The sequence below is a fragment of the Brachyistius frenatus genome, unplaced genomic scaffold, assembly GCF_029030835.1.
Source record: "Brachyistius frenatus isolate BFR_SWC_R1_liver_20210118 unplaced genomic scaffold, ASM2903083v1 Contig_79, whole genome shotgun sequence".
In the NCBI taxonomy this organism is placed as follows: Eukaryota; Metazoa; Chordata; class Actinopteri; family Embiotocidae; genus Brachyistius; species Brachyistius frenatus.
In genome coordinates, this window is record NW_027210678.1 from 1,618,115 (window position 1) to 1,640,333 (window position 22,219).

Here is a 22,219-nt window from a genome sequence, read left to right on the forward strand (position 1 = left end):
CCCTTATTTTAACCACTAAAGAATTTAACTTCACATTTGCTAAACATATTTCATGAAATCTCACTCGTTTAATTCTCAATTTGTTTGTGTCGTGGCAACTCGGATAAAGAGTTAGTTCACCCAAATTCTACCTGATGTTTGCAGCTGGCCTGATATTTAACTCTGCTGATAGTTTTAGATTTATTTGTTCACGTTTGGAGATTTTCTGTCTCAATAAAAGTAGAATTTTACAGTAAAACAACCCGGTTATATCCCTCTGGTTTAAAAGCTAGAGATAAATGATCACAAAACAAGTCTTTTTCCACACACTAAATGCTTTATTACGGTGACAGGACGCTCACATAACAGCAATGTTGTGTAGTTTCTCACATTCTCTGCCTCCAGGACCCGACTCATAAAGAACCACGAAGAAGATGCCAGATACAAAGTCCAGGGTGGATACAAACAGCAAAGGCAAAACAACACAACACACACACACTCATACAGTTTAGCAGGTGACAGGACACACACACACACACACACACACGAGCAGCTCATCTTAAAGCCTCATTAAACCTCCCGCAGGTTCCCTCGTGTTGCAATCAGGATGGTTAGACGGCGTTCAACAGGCTGAGAGCGTGTGATCCTCCCCAAATATAGTCCCTCTTTATAAGCAGCTTTAGGGGATTACATTAATTATGGGGCTCAAGGTGCTGTAGAAAATAAAAATGACAAAAGCTCGACTCTAAACGTATCACGCACGCAGATGTTTGCTCAGCTGGTTATTAAAAAAAAAAAAAGATATCGTTACATTTGTGGGACTAAAACTTGAATACAGTACATAATGAGGAGTGCTTTTCTATATTTAGGTTCATAATAACTTTGGGGATCTCGGAAATTCGACGTTAGAGCTGCTAGTTTGTTTGAACTACATAGTTTTATTCCAAAATGACCTCCCTTCAAATTGAATCTAACATGCTGAAGATCCCTTCAGAAAAGTGCCGTGACGTTCCCATATATACTCAAACTTTTTGAAATTACTATCTTTTTTTTAAATCTATCTTGTAATGTGCCTGCAGTCAATCAGCGGTGGATCAGTCATTGTGTTAGTAGCGTCACTGAACTCGTGAAGCCGGTTTCCTGTTGGAGCGGCGCCCTCCGCTGGCGGCAGCGCGGCGGTTTCAGATGGCCGCTGACATGTTGCTCTCTTTGGGTCGGACCCGGGTCACGTGTTCCAGCTGGCCAGAGTCGGACACGTCGTAGCTCGTCTTGTACTTGGCCAGGATTTTCATCAGGGGGCGGAGCTTCAGCCACCACTGCTCCTTCGGGATCCTGTGGCTGAAAGCACAAGATGAAATCGAGCTCTATCAGACATGGAAGCAGGAAGTAAAACCCTCTCCTCCTCTAAAATACCACATGGACTCTTTTCTATAAGGGTTATTTTGGACAACATGCTATAGTATGACTTTTTCATATTTTAGAAGACGTGCTATTTTTTTTTTCTGGGTTCGATAAGCCCAAAACTTTATGTGGAGGATTCCATGTTCGTGCTTGAATGTAATGTTTTACGTTATGGACTACATGCATAAGTTAGTCATTCATGTTATGGATGACATATTTTACTTTTAGTTTATTAGGTTTGCAGGAACGTGTGGGAATCGAACCCTGGACCTTCAGACTGCGAGGCGACAATGCTGACAACTGCACCACAGTGCTGGCTTCAACAACATGAACGAAAGTTATACTTATAGCATGTCGTCCAAAATATGAAAAAAGTCAAACTATAGCATGTCTAAAATATGAAAAAAAGTCAAACTTTTGAGAGTACTCAGGGTCATAGTCGAGATTATCCTGAACGGGAATCCAGTCAAAGTTTTTCACCAGCTATTACGGATTATTTTTAATGAATATTTTAAATTCTGAAATTTCGATGTCAAAAGTTGAAAAAAGTGAACTTTACCTTCGATTTTTATCGTCAGAAATATGATCAAAAAAAGTCATGATAGCCGAAATTTGAAAAACAAGTCGCACTATAAAAATATAAATATATATATATATATATATATATAAAAATTATATATATGTAAATTGAAATTCTTACACAAAATCTGTTTCATCCCGAAGCTGCGACACAGGCTGAAAGACCATGGCTCTGCGACGCATCCCCAACAGGCAGGCAGTGTCCTCCGAGTTCGCAAACACTCTCCCTGCATTAAAGAGAGGAAGTCATTCTGATTCATCCAGACAAACACGAAACTGAGAGTAAACATCATCACATTTATCACTAAATTCAAGTTTCGGACTTTTACCTCCTTTGTAAGAGTCCTTGAGGGTCCGTGTGATCCACTGCACGGCTTTAGCGGCAACTTTGGTGCCAAAGTTTCTATCAAATGGAGATGGAGCGCCTCCCTGTGGGAAGGAAACAAAATGTTCCGTTTAGGAATATAAAAAAAACCGGTTTGAACTAAAACATTTCTCAGTATTTTAAATAAAGGATGTGTGACCTGCTGCATGTGGCCGAGGATGTTCTTCCTGCAGTCGAACACTCCTCGTCCTTCCTCGGTGTACAGCTGGTAGATGAAGTCGGTGGTGAAGTTCTCGTTGCTGTTCTCATTTCTAAAAGAAAACGGCAGAAAGGCAACAGGCAGGTTAAAGGGTTAAAGTTCACCAAAATAACAACAGTTACTCTGAACTACCTCAAATACAACACCTGAAATAATCGCAATTATTCTGGAAAAAGTTGATTTGTAAAGACAAATCTCAGACTTACAAGAGGAAAGAGAGAAAAACTACGGTTTGTTTGATAGGCTGCTGATTCTCTACACTCCCGGTGTTGAAGTGCCCTTGAGCCAGGGCATCAGCCTGCAGAGACATTTTTTGCAATGCGCCACTTTGTCTTGTAATAATGAAATCACGCAGGTGCGAACACACAATGTCACCTCCACTCCGTCCAAAGGACTACGTTCGTCCTATTTCCGGACCTCCGTCCTGCTGGGAGACGTTTAAACAGAGTGGTGGTGCAGCGGGACGAAAATAACCGCCGGAGAACACATGAAGTGAAGCGAGGACGGTCGAGCTGACGTCCAAAACAGTTCAACAACAACTTGTTTTTATCTTCTTCATCGATATATAATTATTTATAATATTAACATGGTGAAAAATATCAGTTATTTAGAGCCTCAATCCAACAGCTTGACCAGCGTGTGATGAAATAGGAAACAGCAGCAGCTTTGGAAACAATAAAAGAAGCGGAGTCTCACCTGAGCACCAAACCTCTCTGGATGCTCGTCTTCATCTTCTGCGTCAGATGCTCCACGTTGGCCTGAGGACGAAGAGCAGAGCGTTGACGGCGACCTGCGACGAGCAGCCGACGCAGCCGCAAATCACTCGCCTCCGTGTCCTCGCTCTTCCCTGGGACGGAGAGCTGCAGGGAGACGTCGGCACCACCGGGGGGCGCCAACGTCTGCTGTTTAAACTCTCGTGGAGCCGAAAGGTTCCTTTGGCTGTTTTAGGACTTCTTCCATGTATTGAATTTTGTTTTCATGATTCTCATCACCTCTATGATTTTTTTTTTTTTTTTAACATGATTAGCAAGAACAAATATTTTACCTTTCCGGATTATGACGTGTTGTCTTCATTATTTATGATTTTCAACTGAAAACGTTGCCAATAAATATTAGTTATCTATGGAGCACTTTTCCAAAAATGGAGTTGCACAGTGGCAACAAGTTCAAAACACGTCGGGATAGTTTTTTTTTTTTTTTTTTTTTTTAAAGCGGTCAAACAAATTCCCTAAATAAGCGAAATCCAAGTGAATTTGAAGTTTGTGTGCGAGTAAGAACACGAACACGGACGTTCCTGACGTCTCTAATCTCCTGATGGGATCTGCCTGTCATGGAACCAGTGATGCGGCTCGCGGGTTATTAATAAGCTGCTTCACGTGCACGCCTGTAATCTGGGTCACCTGCACACGCCCCAAACATCCAGGCGGAGGCAGCGAGCGACTGAAGGACGCTCACGTAGAAGTTTGATCTGTGCTGCTTCCTTAGAGCGGGAGGGAGGAGGGAGGGGGGGGGCACTGTGGTCAAAATTACAAAACACAAATACAAAAAGGAGGGAATATAAAACTAATGAAGGACCATCAAAAGGTCTTTGTATTCTGTGATGATGAGGAGGAGGAGGAAGAGGAGGAGGAGGAGGTTTCTCTCTGACCTGAACGTCCCGGATGTCAAACGGCTCCTCGTAGATGTAGACGGTGTCGGCGCCTGCAGCCAGACCGCCCACGGTTGCCAGGTAACCGCAGTAACCCCCCATCGTCTCGATGATGAAGACCCGCCGCTTGGTGCCGCTGGCCGACTGCTTGATGCGGTCGCATGTCTGATTCACACACACACACACACACACACACACACACACACACACACACACACACACACACACACACACACACACACACACATACATTAGACGAGCAAAATGGCGGCGGCGGTCACCATGGAGATGGACAGCATGCTGTTTAAAGTAGAGCTGAGAAATTATTCTTTCGAATTCGGTTATTCGGTAAATACTGCGATCAGTCATTAACATGAAGACGTCACTTAGCAATTCAACTTATTTATGACCTTTTTCGTTAATTATTAATTCAATTAAAATGAGTAAAATAAGCAGCAGCTCTACTTTGAAGCGGATCAAATATCTGCAGATGCGTCTGAGTGACGCACAGGTCGACTACAAACTGGTGATTTATAATATCACACAATGTACTATGAACTGAATCTACGTCATTGATCAATTATCATTTTGTTTTTTACCTTCCACACTGTTTAAGTTCAGAGTTTTCTGTTGTCTTTTTGTTGTTGTTGTTTATATTAATGCTTTTCTGCAAACTCGGGTAGGAAACCAGAGTCGACCTGTGCGTCTCAGACGAGTGGCGTCGACCGGATCAGGACGCCGTCGCACACAAAACAGCAAACACGCCGACCAAACGCTTCAAACACAATCAGTCACAAACTTCGCTGCCGTGCACTCTGGAGGAACGTGAACTCAGACGGGCCGAGGTGGATGAACAGTTTAACTCTCGATGTGTGCAGGTCATCAAAGTCTGTCAGCGGGTTAACTCAGGATTTCTCTGCCTTCATTTCTAAACACGAAGTTTAGTTCGTCGTTAATGAATTCGGTTTCATTTTTCTGGAGTCTTGTAAATACTTTTTCTTGTTGTTTTTTAAAAAAAAAAATACAGCATACAAAATAATAATAAATACGAAATGTAATTGGATGCACTGCATACAAAAAAAGTGAACTTTAATGTCTTTTTTGGTCCCTAAAATTGTTTAATCTTTATGGAAAATCTGCTGATGTTAGTTTTCATTCATTTGTGTCTTATTTGGTTGTTGGTCCGGTTCTTGTTAACACGTTATGTCAAGATGGGTCAAACTTGGCAAAAACATTCACTTAATACCAAGAATGAACTAATTTAAAAAAAAAAATGTAAAAAAAAAAAAAATGGGGGGGAGTCAAATGTCAAGGTCACGGTGACCTCTACACATTCACGTAAATTTGATATCTCAGAAATGCCCGGACAGAATGTCTTCAAATGCGGACCGATCGTTCACTCCAGGATGAACTGATCAGGCTGGTGGTCCATTTCTTGGACCTGAGAAATGCCGAGTTAACCTTGAAGTCGTCTTCTTCGTCACTTCAGCGGTTTAAGAACCAGCGGTCGCTTCTTCCCATTAACAGTCATCGTGATAAAAACCGGTGTCGCCGTAGAATACCTGCAGCTGTGAGAAGTCTCGCTCTCGCTCTTCTTACCTCCACGATGGCGTTGAGCGACGTGTCGGCTCCGATACTGAGGTCGGTGCCGGGCACGTTGTTACTAATGGTTGCAGGCAGCATGCACATCGGGACGCAAAACTCCTCGTAGTCGGCCCGGGCCTCGTACAGCTGCAGCAGGGACTCAAGGGCCTGATGGTGGCGGTCGTAACAAGGAGTTAGACCACTGGGGGGGGGGGGGGGGGGGGGCTAGATGTCTGAGTGTCCTAATGTGGGAGATGTTTTTCAGAGGCTGCTTCATGGCGCTTAGCTTGTATCCTTCCTGAGTCCTACTCTGACGCTACTTGTGTGCTGTTATTACATCACAAAACAGTTTTCATACTAACAGGAAGTGATGTAATATGTTCAGCTGGGGGGGGGGGGGGAAGCCAGCGGTGGATCTGACTGATCTGATCGGCAACCTGACGATACTACGTCGGGAACCTGATAGGCCTGTCAATCAAACAGACACGCCCCCACCAAACATACGGTTTTTGGGAAACTAATGATTAATTCATGACGAGACTATTTTCAGATGGATCGGGAGAAAACCAAAGAGAAGAAGAGAATGACATCATAATGACTCGTGGAATAAAGGGCGACTAAAAAACATCAGAAGTAATTACTTGTTTTTTCTGACCCTGACAAGAAATAGTCGTCAGCATTAAAGTAGTTGTATCTGAGTTTAGAAATGATGTTTCGTATGATGTTTAATTGGTTCAACAGATATAAGGAAGTTGTTCTAAGGAAGGATACGAGGAAAGGCCGTCGTCTGAATCCCACTGAGACCATGAACATGCAGCTCTGCAATGTGTGCACGTGGCCAACAGTGTGTGCTGCTGGCCGGCTCTCTCCGGGACAAGGGAGGGGCGAGGGGGGGCTTTGGCTTCTCATTGGCTGAGAGGAGATGGGATGGGGAGGGGGAGGTGTGGGGGGTGATTTTTGATGTGACAGGATAAAGATTGAGGCTCTGAGCGATGACTCCTTTTATGTCCAAGAAGCAAAAAGGTGGATCTTTTTTTTAATTTGGTCTCGTTTGCTCAGACGTGTCAAAAGAAGAAGAACCCGGCTCGGCTCGCCACGACCAGAACTTCATGGAAAGACAAATCGTGTGCACACGGCATGCAAACCGAACTCTCACGAACTCACCGACCGCTGCCGTTTGGAGGACGAGGAGCGTCTCCGTGAGGTTGTCGTTTCTTTTTTTTTTTTTAAACCAGGCACTTAATCTGCTGTTTAGCACACAAAACACACAGAGGGCCGCACGAAACAGGCCGGGGGCCACGCCCCCGAGGAGAAAACATGCCACAACACGTCACTCGCATGCCCCAAACACTTACCTGGGACCTCCGCTGACCGGCTCGCCTCCGACATCAACCAGCAGCAGGTGTGTTGTTTTATTTTGCTGCAGGAAGTCTGCTGGCTGAATCATCTGCCTCAATAAACTCGGTCTGAACGAAGCGGTCATCCGAGTGCGTTTCATATTTCTAATGTGTTTACTGCCACCATGATGGAGTCGTGTTTACGTGGAGGCTGAAGGTCTTTACTTTGGTTCTGCAGTCGGGAGGCTGCCTGCGTTTACACAATATATCAGAGACCTCCTCTTTAAAGGAACGGAGTTGACAAAATATTCAGAAGACGCGGTTCAGAAGACTGTCTTCTACAAATCGGTATGCGCCGATATGAAAATGTATTTTACAGAACATATTTCAGAGAATGATGCTTGATGGGTAAATTGGAAATTGTTGTATTTTATTGTTATCTATAATTATAATTAGCATCCCAGTGTGGACAGTCAACTTTGTGTCCACATTTTTTGACCGCATTTCAAGGATCACTGCAAAAAAAGTATGCTTATATATATATATATATATAGATCAAAATTGGAATTCCCACTCCTTAATATCAATATCAGCCCCAAAAATCTCTTTATATTGACAGAAAATTGTGTTTTTTCATCTTAGTCAAGTCAAATCTGCCATCTTGTACTTTACATGTTGTATTTTTTGCCGTTTGATTAATCTGACCTGCATCTTCATTTTGTTTGTTGTTCCCTGAAGCCACTGCTTTCTATTTTAAAAGAAACTTACTGCATATTTTTCTTTTTTTTTCCCCCCGAATCCCAAATGTCCAGACTTCGAAGACAAAAACCATCTAACGTGTCCCGACATCCTGGACGTGTCCTATAAAGTCCACCTCCTGCTCGTTGATGTGAGGACGCGAGCTGTCGGTCGGCGAAGCCCCAAACTCTGACGGACCGGGTCGCGTTACCGTGTTCAGTCCACAAGCGCACACACACGCTGCGGCCCGACCACACTTACATCAGTAATGGCGTTCAGAGCGGTGTCTGAGCCAATGCTGAGGTCTGAGCCGGGTATGTTATTGGAGACGGTGGCGGGGACCATAACCATGGGGACGCACAGCTCGGGATATTTGTCCCGTGCAGCAGAAAGTTCCAGCAATCCCACGTAGGCCTGCAGCGGTGAGAGCCGGCGTCTTATTGGTTGTTGTTGAGCGGCGACACACAGATGGGAGCAGAGTGAAGAGGCCTAACGCCCGAGGTCTTTACCGGCACGGCGGACGAGAGGACACGGGGGGAGCTTTTAGGGGAAAACGTCATGTTGGGAGGAGCTTGGAAATGTTAGGGGATAAAAAAAAGCTGTGTCCAAAATTTCATGCTACATACTGTAAATAGAGATAATACGGCGTTTCACTTTCTTCACCATTAGTTTACTGAAGACTGCCGGAAAAAGTAACGAGTAAAACCTTATTTATCCGTTGTTTTACAGGATATTGTTCAATGCAGCTTTTATCGTTTTGTAAAAATAGGAATTAATATGCAAGACATTTGTAGTAATCTGCAAAGCTTTGAAATGTTATTGTAAATTAAACATGAAGCGAAATTTAGTCTAGAAATCTACTCGAGTTGAAATTTAATGTTACAGTGAGTAACGGCCTTTATACACCGGGGACGTGATGATTAAACAACAAAAAACTAAATACGAATTACTGCAAATATTTTTTCTTTTCATACTGACAACAAGGTGAATTTGCGACAATCGTCGAAAAATACAGTTTGAATAGATCGGCATCTTATTCTTTAGAAAAATGTATGCGATTAAATTTTGTCCTGCTAGAAATATAAGCTGCTTTTTGGCCGTTTAATATTTCTGTTCTCTGTGAAAGTATTCAAAAACATCAGCTGGAAAAAATATAATGACGTTCAAATTAATTGCACTTAAAAAAAAAACCTAAAAAAAACATGTTTAAAAAAACGCTTATGTTGAATTTGATCCTTTTTAGGTATGAACCCATTAAAAACCCCAAATCCCCTCAAAGGTTTGACGTATGTAGCCTGAAATCTGAACACCGGGTTTGTTAGCAACATGGGAAAGACAAAAGCTAGCAGTGGGTGTGGCTTGTATGTGAGAGGGAGGGGCTTCGAGGTGGGTGGGGCCTGCTGATGGGAGCATGGCTCTTTAGGAGTAATGCCATGGGTAAAAATCACAGGCAGCAAATGGGACAAAACAAAAGCCTGGGAGGAGTGGGAGAAGCCAAGGGGAGAGAGCCAGGCCAATCAGGACGGACGATGAGACACAAACAGGAAGTAGATGTTGTATCTCCTCTCAGAGAAACAAACATGGAGTGTGTTCATATTTTGGCCAAGCTGCAGAAGCCCAAAACTCTTTGTTACTTAATTGTTTAAATTTGTTTTAGGTATTTATGTCTTTGCAGCTCGGCCAATAATTAATACCCAAATAGGGACAGACAAGGAGAGAGCCTAGGACATTTAAAATGTGTCTTAAATATATTTTGAAAATATTGAAATTAAACGTGTTTTGCAAGTTAAAATGTCAAATCGGTGAGAAACCAATGTTGAAGAATATATGGTGAATGTAGTGCAAAGCTTCACGACAGGTACAACATGGCTGAGCAATAAAAATAATTCAGATTTATTATCTTTTATAAAATTATCAGTAGCTTTTTTTGTAAGGAAACAATGGCAGAATAAAATTTACATCTGACTTTTTCTAAGTGATAAAACACGTCCTGAAAAAAAAAATACTATTCCTAAAAAATAAGGTAAAGTCACGTACCTCAAATCCTCCGATCACCAGCAGAGCGTTGATGTTGTGGATCCTCATCTGCTCAGCGATCTTATCCAGATGTTTTCCTGGAAGAGTTCTAACACATAAACAATAAATAAATGATTTTATTTTTCATCCACCTCGACTGAACCAGAATTTTAAATTCTTCCACTGCTTCTTCTTTTTCTTTTATAATGGCTAAAATCAAGAGTACAAACATTAAAAATACATGTAAATAAAAAGGTTTACAAAGGACAATACAAATTACAAATATCTACAGTACGACAAATAAAAAACGACTTCATCTTCAGACTGGACGTCCAACGTCTTTCTGACCGCTCACCTTTTGGTCCCGAGCAGCGAGCCTCCCTGACCGGTCCAACCGCCGACATCGCCCCATTTAATCTCCTTGATCTGACGAGAGAGACGGACGTCGGCATTATTCTGACTTTAATCAAGTTTGGCTGCTTTCTTCACTTTTTAAGGACGATTCTTCTGAGTCACAACAACACAAACTGGTGAACAGAAGACGTCAACATGAAGTTTTCATCGGAACAACCATCTACTGAATAAAAAAAAAAAAGAAATCCCTTAAAAGCAGTAATAAATTATATTGTATTTTTCAATGCTTTGTGCACTTGGGAAAAAAAAAAAAATCCTCTTGTATGATGGTGGATGTTTTAAAATGTATTTATTTCATCCACGAATTTATATATAAATTATAAATTATAAATGTAGAAAGCCTCTTTGGGTGAGCGAGCGTGGAAGAAATGTCTTCTGTTATTTGGTGCTTCTGTAATCCTTCATGACAACTGGTTCTCGAGGCTTCATCGACAGGTCGCCTCGACTCTCCGGAAATATCCTGCCGCATGCGGTGATGTATGCAGGCGGGAATGTTGTGCAGCTTTCCTACAGCGAGCGGCGACGTTTATCTGGAAACACTCAGTCGTTATCGGCGCAGCAGCGACGGCCGGTTGAACCGCGACGACCTCCGAGGAATGTTCCCCGTGTTTCCCCGTGTTATACGCGGCGTAAAAACTTTTTCATACTTCTGGACTATTTATTTCCGCTTGGAACAACAATTCTCCAAAAACAAGAGAGCTGTGTGTGCAAAAGATTTTTTGTTTTCCGCTTGCATGGCACGTTTTCAACGTCCGTGTCTCCAAAAAAAAAAAAACTGCTCTAAAACAAAAAGGTCTGAAAAGATCTCTTAAAATATTCAGAGGGAAGTTGCAGACGTGTTTTAACAGTCTTGTGACGCTCACCTGTCCTTTGTAGAATCCCTCGAAGCCGTCGTTGACGGCGAACATTTTGTGGCCTTCGGTGATTCCCACTCTGACGGCAGATCGCACGGCGCCGTTCATCCCGGCCGCCGGCGCGCCGACGTTCATCACCGCCACGTTGAAGCCGCTCTGAGGGGGACGGAGAGCAGCAGTCGTAAACACACCGTACTCAGAGATGCAGTAAATATTAATATATATATATATATATATATATACGGAGTAGGCCATATGCTGCAACAACCCCCCCCAAGCTTCATCACATTTTATACCATCTTCTTCACAGGCACGTGTGAAGAAGATGGTATAAAAAAAAGAATCAGAGGCTTTCAGAGGCGATGAAGACGAGCAGCGAAGTCCGCGGACGAACTCTTCTCCATGACGGCCATGGAGGCGTCCGTCTTCACGCCTCCGCGTCTCGCCGAGACTTTAAACCTCCGAGCAGAAGAGCAGCAGCAGGCAGAGAGAAGCCGTTTTCATGCAAGAAGCCGCATGCTGCGAGAAGACGAAGGGAAGCGGCCGCTGCTTCCTCACGACAACCGACGGAAAAACGTCCAGCCGATATTTTCTAACTCTTTTCAGACGTTTCGTCGTCAGTCGTACTTGAAATCGTTCACAGCGATCTTCAACCGCGACGTCGGAGAGGACCACAGTTCACACGTTGGACACACCGGGCACCAACGATGGATCGAGCTGTTAAAGTTCCTCTCGTTAAATACAGTTAATCATTTTAATGATGACAAATAATAATAATGTGGAGAACCTCAAAATGGACGGACGTCCCACTCTGCTGGTAATGAACCGTTTAATATCAACACTCGCAGTTTAAAGTCTATCGAGTACTTTTGAAAAGTGTTAGATTCCCTAGAAGTCGTTTCCTTGGAAGGGTTGGGTATCAGATATCAGTAACGGATGTTTAGGAGTTCTTGTCGGGCTGCACAGACTCTCGTTGGAGGAAAAGTTCAGACCAAAGATCTGTGACGAGACTCAACCGTTTCAGAAAGTTGCAGGAAAAAGTTGCATCAGCTGACGTCAGCTCCTCTAAACGATGAAACCGCTCCAGAAAAAGTCGGAAAGATCTCCCGTCATAAGTTTACGGCATAAATCTGCAGAAGTCCAAGTTTTCACCATTTCATTACTACTAATAGAAAAAAAAACTCCTCATTTGTGTTTTAAGATGCTACAAATTCGATCCAGCTCAGAAAAACCCTCTCAAAAGCCACCTTTTACAACTAAAGTACAGAGAGTCGTTGCCGTGGAGACGTCACACCGTCTGTCCGGTTGCTTTGCCGTAAACTAGCAGGTTTCAAGATATTCCAAATCATCTCGTCGCCAGTCTTCGGTCTGAACTTTTATTTCCGTTTCTCTGAGGTTTTAAAAGAAAGCGTCTTCGGTGGAGTGAATTCACTTCAGCTTGAGACACAGAGAGCGTGGAGTCCGTCCAGTTTTGAGTCGGAGACGCTCTCCGTCTCCGCAGAGTCGCCGTTGAACTGCGAGGAGGCGGCTTCAGGCTCACGTTGAAGCAGATGCGCCGATGCACCTCTTCGCACGTCTACTTTCTGAAGCAGAGCCGACGAGCAGGTAAGCAAAGACAGACAGAGCGACGGGTAAGAGGAGCGCTGAACGCTGTCGTTTTGTGGCACCGTGTTACCACGGTAACGTGTAGTTAAAGATTTTGTGTCTGTAAGATAAAAAAAAAAATTCTCATAAAAACTCACAAAAGATTAGATTTCCTAATTTTCACTCAACATGAGGAGAGTTTGAAGGAGGATCAGCGAAATAGGTCAAAGGTCAAAGGTCACGGCTCGTCATACCGGACTACAGCCTGCAGAAGCTTTCGGACCTACAGCCCGTCTCATCACTCATCACATACATGACACTGCTCTTCCTCTTCCTACTCTTCCTCCTCCCCCCCCCTCGGGGGACAGACAGCCACAGAAAATACACTCTGTTAGTGTCACAAAAAGACTGCAGCACCCACAATGCACCTGGGCCCGGGGAGGTACCTCACTCTAATCTGAGAGCAGCTGGTGGGAAAAGACACATTAAAGGAAAATATTACAGGAAGGATTATTTTAAATATTTTTTTTTACTGGTTTGATTCTAATCACCGTGATGTTCTTCATGTTTAATTGTAGTGACACTCACATTGGGAAGCTCAGAGTCTGCTTTGCGGTACGAGAGGAGTCGGTAGGTGCTCAGATTGTTTTCAAAGCTCCTGCAGGGAACAAAACAAAGTTCAGCAGTGAATGAAAACGTGTGGCGTCCAACCAGAAATCAATGCAAACACAGTTCAACTGGGACACGTCGTCCCTCTGATGACGTCTCACAGGGATTTAACTAAAGTCAAAGTAAAAGAAAAGTGGATTACCTGCCGCGCAGTCTGACCGCTTCCTCGAACTTCTTCTCGTCCATGGCCTTCTGCACCTCCTGGGTCTGATGACGAAAAAACCTTCTTCACCAAACTTTTCCTCCACGTGTTCATGTTTGCACCTGTTTGACTGTCTGCTTGTTAACTGTCCTGCAGGTGAACGGGTGGGCGGAGCTTGGAGTGGGCGGAGCTTGGAGAGTGTGTGTGTGTGTGTGTGTGTGTGTGTGTGTGTGTGTGTGTGTGTGTGTGTGTGTGTGTGTGTGCATGTTGTGTGTCTCCTGTGTGACCTGAACTGTAAATCACATCCCTGTAAATGTCTCGCTTTGTTTTGGGGCAACGTTTCAGAGTCACAACAACACGTTCTTTCACGGTTTCATCGCTGCTGGTGGTTTTTTTTTTTTTTTTTTTTATGTCAGTGGAAACAAAATATTTGTAATAATTAAAGCGAGTCTTCTTCTATAATTCATCATAAGGGAAGATTAATGCGAAGAGTTAGTGCAGCAAATCTGTCCTGTATGCCCTGTGGCTCTACAACACACACACACACACACACACACACACACACACACACACACACACACACACACACACACACACACACACACACACACACACACACACACACACACGCTCACCATCTGCACACACTCCATGAGGGGCAGTCGAACAGCCTGGTTTCCGACCAGAGACACGACGCAGGCCGGCGTGTTGGCAGACGCCTCCAGCAAGGCCAACACCGCCTCCACGCCCATACGACTCGCCTGCAGAGGTCAAAGGTCATTTAATCCATCACGCCAGAAGTGGGAAATTCTTTATATTGTTACGACTGATCGTCACGTGACTCACCAGGATCCGGTCGAAGGCCGACGGCGTCCCTCCTCTCTGCACGTGACCTAAGATGGTGACGCGGGTGTCGAAGCCGAGGCAGCGAACCACCAGCTGGTCACACAGAGAGCACGTCAACAACCGGGATCAACACACAAATACACAAACAAGAGACGCAACGATGCCTCTAAAATCTATTCTTTGTCTTATCTAGATGCATTTCTGTAACATTAAAACGAGAATTAAAGGGTTTTACTTTATAACACTACAAATACGCATCGTGAGGATTAAAATAAACGACCAGCTGCTCTAACTACATTATTTATGCAACATTTATTCTTTGGTCCATTTTGAAATGAAACAAATAGAAATAAAAGGTGTCAAACAAACAAACAAACAAACAAACAGGAGAACGCATGCAAAACATCTCCTGTCATGTTAAAAAAGTGCCAAATAATGAACAAAAGGGTGCAAACATACGTGATGTGAAACATTCCTCAGCGGATGAAGGATTTATGGAAAAGAATTGAGGTTTTTTAGTAAAAAAGAAAAAAACGTGCTCAAAAAAAAAAAAGGTGAAAAGTCGTCACAACGGTGACACACAGGACGTAAAATGGGGTTTTGTGTCTCGCATGCAGAAATGAACGAACGTTAAAGCGTTAAAAGACAAAGATCCGTTCGACTCCACCGAGTTTCTACTCACGTCCTTGAGATAATCGGGCGTTATCGCCTTGTTGTGGGAATCTATGGCACCCTCGGCTACAATTATAATGTTCAGCCGTTTCTTATCGGCGCGGTTCTGCAGAAACACGAAGAAGCACAACGTGAAAACATGACAGAAAAATGTTCTGCATTTGCCAGAAAAGCTGGATCTGATGACGGAGCGTCACGTTTTTATTTCTGCTTTGATTTTCAGCCGGCTGTCGGCAGACGCTCGCCACGTTTTTCGGGGAGAAGTTTCATTGCGTCTGGACTCCAAACAGACTGTAACTTTTGTCCTGACGTCCGCTCATCCGGCAGCTGATCCAGCTCCTGGTTCTCCTCTGCGTCAGCGGGACGCCGAGCTCTACTCACATCCTTCACAAAATCAGAGGTAATGGGTCGTCCTTGTCTGTCGATGGCTCCTTCTGCAGCTATGATAATGTTCAACCTGGAACCTCGAGATCGACTCTGGACATTCACAAACACACTCAGCGCGTTAAATCTCTCGTTACTCTCGTAATAATATTTACTGTTGGACATGTGTGATGGAAAATATGATCTGGAAAATTCCTGTTTGTCAGCTCCTCTGAACATGAGTAGGGAGTGTGTGTTTCTATTAGTAGCAGCAGCAGCAGCCGGCTCTGTGGCGCAATGGATAGCGCATTGGACTTCTAGTCAAGCACTTGAGAGGTGATTCAAAGGTTGTGGGTTCGAGTCCCACCAGAGTCGCAGTTTTATGAGCCGAGCGGAGATTTAATTGTGTGCAGATGTTCCTGCAAACATTTTATCTGCGTGTTTATTTATGGGATGTGTGAACAAACAAACTTAGAGCTTGTCCGCTTGAGATCGGATGACCCCGGGACTCCCGTTGTAGATTCAACACCGCGCACGTGTGTGTGTGTGTGTGTGTGTGTGTGTGTGTGTGTGTGTGTGTGTGTGTTACCTCAGACAGTTTCTGACACATGCTGTCCTCCCAGCCGTCTTCAGGAGGCATTTCGGGGATAAAAACCCAGTCAGCTCCGCACGCCAAGGCGCTGACCAGGGCCAGATATCTACACACACACACACACACACACACACACACACACACACACACACACACACAGTGAATAACTTCTGTGGACATTTCCTGCAGTGTAACAGATGTGTGTCGTGAAGTGTTTCTTCTCCACACATGCGTGGCTGAGTTGAAATATTCAAGCAGTAAAACGTGATTTACAAACAATAGAGGTTTAAAATGATTACAAATGTTTTATGATATTCGGTCACTGATACTGAGCATGTGCAGTTGGCTTATAAGAGAAAACGTTCCTACCCGCAGTGTCTTCCCATGACCTCCAGCACAAACGTCCTCTGGTGGCTGAAAAACAGGAAGAACGTCAAAAAAGCTGATTCGGTGAAACTGGATTCGTTGAATCAGCTCAACGCAGGACGGATGATGAAGAGCACTCAAACGTTCACCATGAAATGAACCAGACTAAAGAAGACGTGTGTTCGAGGTTCGTCGGGACGTTGATAGCTACACGTAGACAACAAACTAACCTACTCTTAAGTAGCCCGATGACGTCGTCACATCTTAAAACACCACGTTTGTCTCCTCAATCAAATAGTTTATGCAGCTACTGTCTCGTCTCAGAATTTATATTTTTCTTTGATTTGCCGGCGCCTGGTGGTGATGCTTCACTGCTACCAGAAGGGGGCAGTAATTCGCCTCGAAGCTCTTTGGATTCACTTTAGGATTTTGTTCACCTCTGAGCGGTGGTCATGATGGCGTCCACCACCTCGATGATGCGGTGCAGGGCCGAGTCGGTGCCGATGGTCATGTCGGTGCCGCAGAAGTCGTTGTCGATGGAGCCGACCATCCCGACGATGTGGAGCTCGGAGTTGGTGCGCGTCGCCTCCTCGTCGATCAGACCTGGAAAAGAGCGGACGGACGGACGGACTCTCGTCACTCCTGTGTGTCGGAGGGTGTCGGTGTGTTGACGTCCTCCGGGGGGCGCTCACCTTGCTGCAGCAGCTCGTTCAGCAGGCCGCTCCACTCCTCCCTGAACAGGTTGGCGCCCGTCAGGCTGCCGTCTCCTCCGATCACACACAGGTTGGTGATGCCGCGCCGCACCAGGTTGTGCGCTGCCTTCAGGCGTCCCTCGTGGGTACGAAACTCTTTGCAGCGGGCGCTGCCGATGACCGTCCCCCCCTGAGGGGGAAACGGGAAGTCCGGCTCAGGTTATCTGGTTTTCTTTACGTTTCAATGTGACGGTCAAGGGGTCAAATTTTCCGGAGATCATCACTGGACAAAACTGATTCAAAGTTACATTTTATTTGTTTTATACTTTGTTTGTTTTTTACATTTCCCCAAATAAAATGTTGATTTAAGGAAGCATCCTGTTGAATCGTTGTGAGGACCTTGTGGCTTATTTACGGGATGAATCTGTTCTCTTTTGCAATGAATGGAAACCTCTTTATAAAATGAAGGTCTCATTATTACGACAGTGAAAAAGTCTAATTCAATCACCGACTCATTCGGCCGGCAGCTGACAGCTTTGTTGCTGCGTCACCTTCAATCATCGTCACAGACGTCCAGCAGATATTCCACCGTGCTGAAACCGGCATGAAAAACAGCTGAGCTCATCTTTCACAGAGAGTTTGGCGACGCTGAAATGTGAACGATGTTTTCTACATCGAGATAGGTTCAGCTGTGTGAACGCTGACTGAGTTTTTATTTTAGGAGAGAGTGAAAAATGTCGGCTCACCACTTGCAGCATGCTGGAGACGCTTTCCCACGTCGCCTCCTTGATGTTGTCTCCGCCGTCCACCATCCCCTGGTACCCCTGAGAGGACAGACAAACACCACGGAGACTCAGAGTGGCACATAAGCGGCTAAATCGTCACATTTAAAAATGCTGAAGTCAAAACAAGTGACTTTATTATTCAATCAATCAGCCGTCGTCTGATTCACTGTCAGTTTCCACTGTTGTTAAAGCTGCCGTGCTGCGTTCAGGGTCCCCGTCGTCGCTCACCGCCCGGTGGTTATTCGGGGCTGATGAAGATGACGGTGCAGCCAGTGAAGGATGAAGCACCTTTGGGCTGCGAGATGTTTTTAAGAGCAACTTTATTTAAAGTCAAAGAGTTTTATGATTTAAAATTAAGTTTGTTTAGCAAATGAAGAAAATTTGATGCTTTCGCATTTGAAAATGTGCTTTTTCGTGTCCGATTTTTGCGACGGCTGTGTTTGCGTCGTCCTCCTGGTAAAACTAACATCACTGATTGTCTGCGATTGGTGGAAATCAAGCACTAAACGATAAATTTCACATTTTACGTTTCCAGACTTCAACATTAAAGTTATCTGAATGAGTTTTTGAGGTCAGTTCTGGCTTCTAAAAATCATCTGAACTGCTGCCGGTCCTCAGAGACGAATCCCGGCTGCGTCCAGCCGACCCGTCGGTTCTGATTCTGCAGACTCTCCCGAGGCTTCGTCACGTCTCACCTCGTGGATGAAGTAGACCTTCGCTCCCACGTAGATGCCCATCCGGACGACGGCCCGGACGGCCGCGTTCATACCTGCCGCACGGAGACCAAGAGTTAAGAGGTTGTCATGGAAACGCTCGATCGCGACGTGGCAGACGGACACCGAGGTCCCCGTCGCTGTTGTTGTCACGTGTTTTACGTACAAAAAGATATGTATTTAAAGTGATGTGGACATGAAAACAGCAGCGTAAACAAAGAGAGGACGAAACCAGACGGACCGGAGGACGACAGGAACGAGGTCAAAGCAGAGAGACGAGGACAGAACGGGAGTCGCCCCGAGGACGGAGGGACAAAAAACAACCCGTCTGTCGGAGCACTCAGTGAAATAAAAAAAGAGGACAGACCACAAATCTGCGGCAACACGGAGATGCTGCACTTTTACATAAACACTCATCATAACTGAGCGGCGGACGTTTGTCATAAAAATGTTAAATTAGATGAATTCATAAATTAGTGGATGATAAACAACGCTGTTGATCGTGTGACGATCTCGGTAAGATGCTTCACTTTAAGCAGCCATTAAAACATCTATTATAAATAACAGTCATATTGTTTTTGTAGCTTTATGGAAACCTTCTCTGCTACGTCACAAAAATGTCATGAAATAGCCCGTTTCCATGGCTACAGCTGACCTCACGGCGGGAGTTGTGACATTGACAAAGTCTGGATGCCTGCAAGTGGTTTCAGGCTGTTTAGGTTATATGCTAACAAGTGCTGACGGGCTAGTGTTGCTAAGAGACCAGGTCGGTGCTGATTGGTCGGGGGGGGGGGGGGAGGTGGGGGGTCTGCACAGACATGTGAAACGGGGTCGAAATGCACAATGTGTTTAATGAGTTTTACAGAAATAATTAAAGGGGTGTGTGTGTGTGTGTGTGTGTGTGTGTGTGTGTGTGTGTGTGTGTGTGTGTGTGTGTGTGTGTGTGTGTGTGTGTGTGTGTGTGTGTGTGTGTGTGTGTGTGTGTGTGTGTGTGTGTGTGTGTGTGTGTGTGTGTGTGTGTGTGTGTGTGTGTGTTTAAAACGTAATAAAACCAGCAAGTGTTCGACGTCTCGATGACTTCAGAATGTTATTTCAAGACGATATATATATCAATATATCCACATATATCCAAGTCCTTGTTCAAAATAAAGAAAATAACATTACTGATATTAGAACTCGCTTCTTTTTTTTTAGCCTTTAAAAAAAACTGACCTACATTTTTATTAGGATTTCTGTCTCGCCTGCTCCGGTTTACTTTGTCCCGTCCTGTGCCAGTAACGACCACCGTCTCATATCTACTGAATCCAGACGCGCAGAAGATCGACTCTTCTCGGTTCTCTTATAAATAAAAACCTCAGCAGGATCGTCCCGTACGCCGTTCACGCATGTCGGTGCCGAAGGTTTGGACCCAGCGTCCTGCGGGACGCGCTGCTGTTCGCTCTGCAGCCTGTCGGCACACGGCGTTACGTAACCGACCGCGTCAGCCAACCATGGCTGCGACCTGCTGCACTGCATTAATATTGATCAACCATCAAATTTGGAGGAGATAGGACTCAATTACATGAACAGGGATCCTGTTAGTGATATAAAAAAAATAATAATCACATAATTAATCCCTATGAAGATGCTTCATGAATAATTAATTAACATTAATGACGGTTTTATATCTTAAAAATCTCATTATAAGGATTAAAAAACAAATGACTGACTATTTGTGGTACTTCTCCCTCATCACCACATTACTCATCACTGCATACTAGCTGCTCCTCACGTAGGCGCCTCAGCCCTCCCGGAAGTCGCTGCAAATGCCCCTTCAAAATTAAAGCGCCGCCACGCAAACTGGAGCAAACAGCGTTTTACTGTTAAAGGGCACAAAGCAGAGGAAGCGCTGGTTTTAAGTCTCGGCAGCTTTCAACACTGGTCCTCTCACGACTCGTCCTCCGGCGATGCAAGGGCACGTGCATTGGTTTTTATTTCTTCTTCTAACAGGAAGTGACCAAATCATTTACTGAGATGGCAAATGAATGAGTTAGTGAAGCGCGTTTCTTTTCTTCTTTTTTTTTTACACACAATTACAGATCTCATGCTAAATTATAGGGATTCTTACTACTAAAAGAAACCTACCAACACTGACAACACTCCTGCGCCATGCATGCAGCCCTTATAGGTATTCAAGGATCACTTAAAAAGAAAGAAAGAAACCATCCAATGCTTCTGCAGCCTGAGCGCGTTAATCTGATCAGATCCGGATTGTAATTATAATCTAAACATCACTCCCCAACAAACACCGCAGCACGCTGCGCGGGGACACAACAGCTGTGCGTTGGAGGCTGTTGCGTAACAGTCATCCAGATTCATTAAACGCACTATAAATAACTGCTTTCACCAAAAAGAAGGGCCGGAAACCCCCCCCCCCCCCCCCCCCCCCCCCCCCCCCCCCCCCCCCCCCCCCCCCCCCCCCCCCGTGGTGACCGCTGCTGGGACCGCACCTTTAATTGAGTCGCTCAGCAGCAGAGTGCGCGTTTATTCGGCCAACACATCCATTATCGGACACGTCTTCAGGGGATTTCTCCTCCGTGGGAATATGCGCAACTGATTTCGGCAGAAAACGAAATATTCGGCCAAAAATGTGAAATTAATTTTCCCACACGTAAAGTAGAGAAGAAACTGGGTGTCTAAATGTTATAATATCAATATACGTGCACAATGAGCGTGCGTTCACGAAGATAAAAGGATAAATAAATATGTGAGAGCATGAATAAAGTCTCCCTGTCGTTTCATGTGTTTGGTTGGCAGCACTTCTTCTCTCAGTGATTTAACTTCAAAGACTTCCTCCAGAGCACCTCGCGCCTTGTCCGATAATGGAACTGCGGCGTGTCGTTACCTTGGGCATCTCCTCCGCTCGTCAGCACCGCGATGGATTTACCGGCGCCGGTCAGATTCTCGATGAATTTCCGGGTGTCCTGCCGCTTCGGTGGCGCCGCGCCCGCCATCGTCTGTCCGTCCGGGGGTCTCCTGTCACCTGCCGACGAACAACCACGAACACGGAGCACCTGAACGAGCCGCGGACTGCAGACTTGAGGCAGCTCGGGGGAGATGCTGTCTGTCGGACTGCAGCGGGCACCGCCCTCTTTGCGCCACGGACACGCCCCCTTCTACAAAGATCCTACACGTGACTCATTCCTTGACTTCACGCGCCTCTTAATGCCTTTAAAACAAGAAATACAACAATATTAATATATTTATTTTAGCAATCTCATGCTTATTAAATCAGCTTTCACAGCTATTATTCTTTTTCTAGCAGCTCAACTCATCGGACGACTTTATAACTTTCCGTTGCTTGTATTATTATTAGCGGCTGACAAATGTAATATTTACATTTCTTTCAACAAAATAAGAAATAAAATAATATGAACAACACTTTTGCTCAGTTCAACACTTTAAAGCTATTAACTACTTACTTAGCTACCTTTTTTTATTATTATCGTTATTTTTTTGTTTGTTTGTTTGTTTGTGGGTTTTTGTTGGTTTGGTTCATCTTTTATATTTGTTAGCAGTAAAATATGTTTCACTGTTGTAACATTTGGACAAACACATGAACCATAAAAGTCTAAATGATAGTTCTGACTATTAAAATATGAACGTTGTAACTGGAATATTT

At 44.6% G+C, this 22,219-nt stretch overlaps 1 protein-coding gene and 1 non-coding gene across 6 annotated transcripts; one reads left to right on the top strand and one right to left on the bottom strand.

Moving 5' to 3' along the window:
• Positions 1–296: 296 nt before the first annotated feature.
• pfkpb (phosphofructokinase, platelet b) lies at positions 297–21,661 on the bottom strand. 5 transcript variants are annotated; one of them, XM_069708925.1, is made up of 23 exons: positions 21,443–21,660; positions 18,541–18,614; positions 17,807–17,884; positions 17,061–17,250; positions 16,806–16,971; positions 16,372–16,416; positions 16,000–16,108; positions 15,058–15,153; positions 14,376–14,468; positions 14,165–14,290; positions 13,530–13,594; positions 13,307–13,376; positions 11,144–11,290; positions 10,222–10,292; positions 9,888–9,975; positions 8,112–8,264; positions 5,791–5,943; positions 4,192–4,356; positions 3,240–3,301; positions 2,484–2,595; positions 2,289–2,388; positions 2,081–2,186; positions 1,161–1,317 (listed from the first exon to the last, which is right to left on the bottom strand). In XM_069708925.1, exons 1-23 carry the CDS (start codon positions 21,549–21,551, stop codon positions 1,161–1,163), a joined length of 2,535 nt encoding a protein of 844 aa, XP_069565026.1. In that variant the 5' UTR covers positions 21,552–21,660. The 5 variants fall into 5 exon arrangements, with proteins under 5 accessions (XP_069565027.1, XP_069565028.1, XP_069565025.1 ...); XM_069708926.1 differs by lacking the exons at positions 8,112–8,264; positions 15,058–15,153 and adding an exon at positions 15,429–15,524 and having other exon boundaries at positions 297–1,317; positions 21,443–21,661; XM_069708927.1 differs by lacking the exons at positions 5,791–5,943; positions 15,058–15,153 and adding an exon at positions 15,429–15,524 and having other exon boundaries at positions 297–1,317.
• Positions 15,694–15,785, top strand: trnar-ucu (transfer RNA arginine (anticodon UCU)). The gene is given in 2 exon segments: positions 15,694–15,730; positions 15,750–15,785. It is a non-coding gene; the product is annotated as a tRNA-Arg (tRNA).
• Positions 21,662–22,219: the final 558 nt, after the last annotated feature.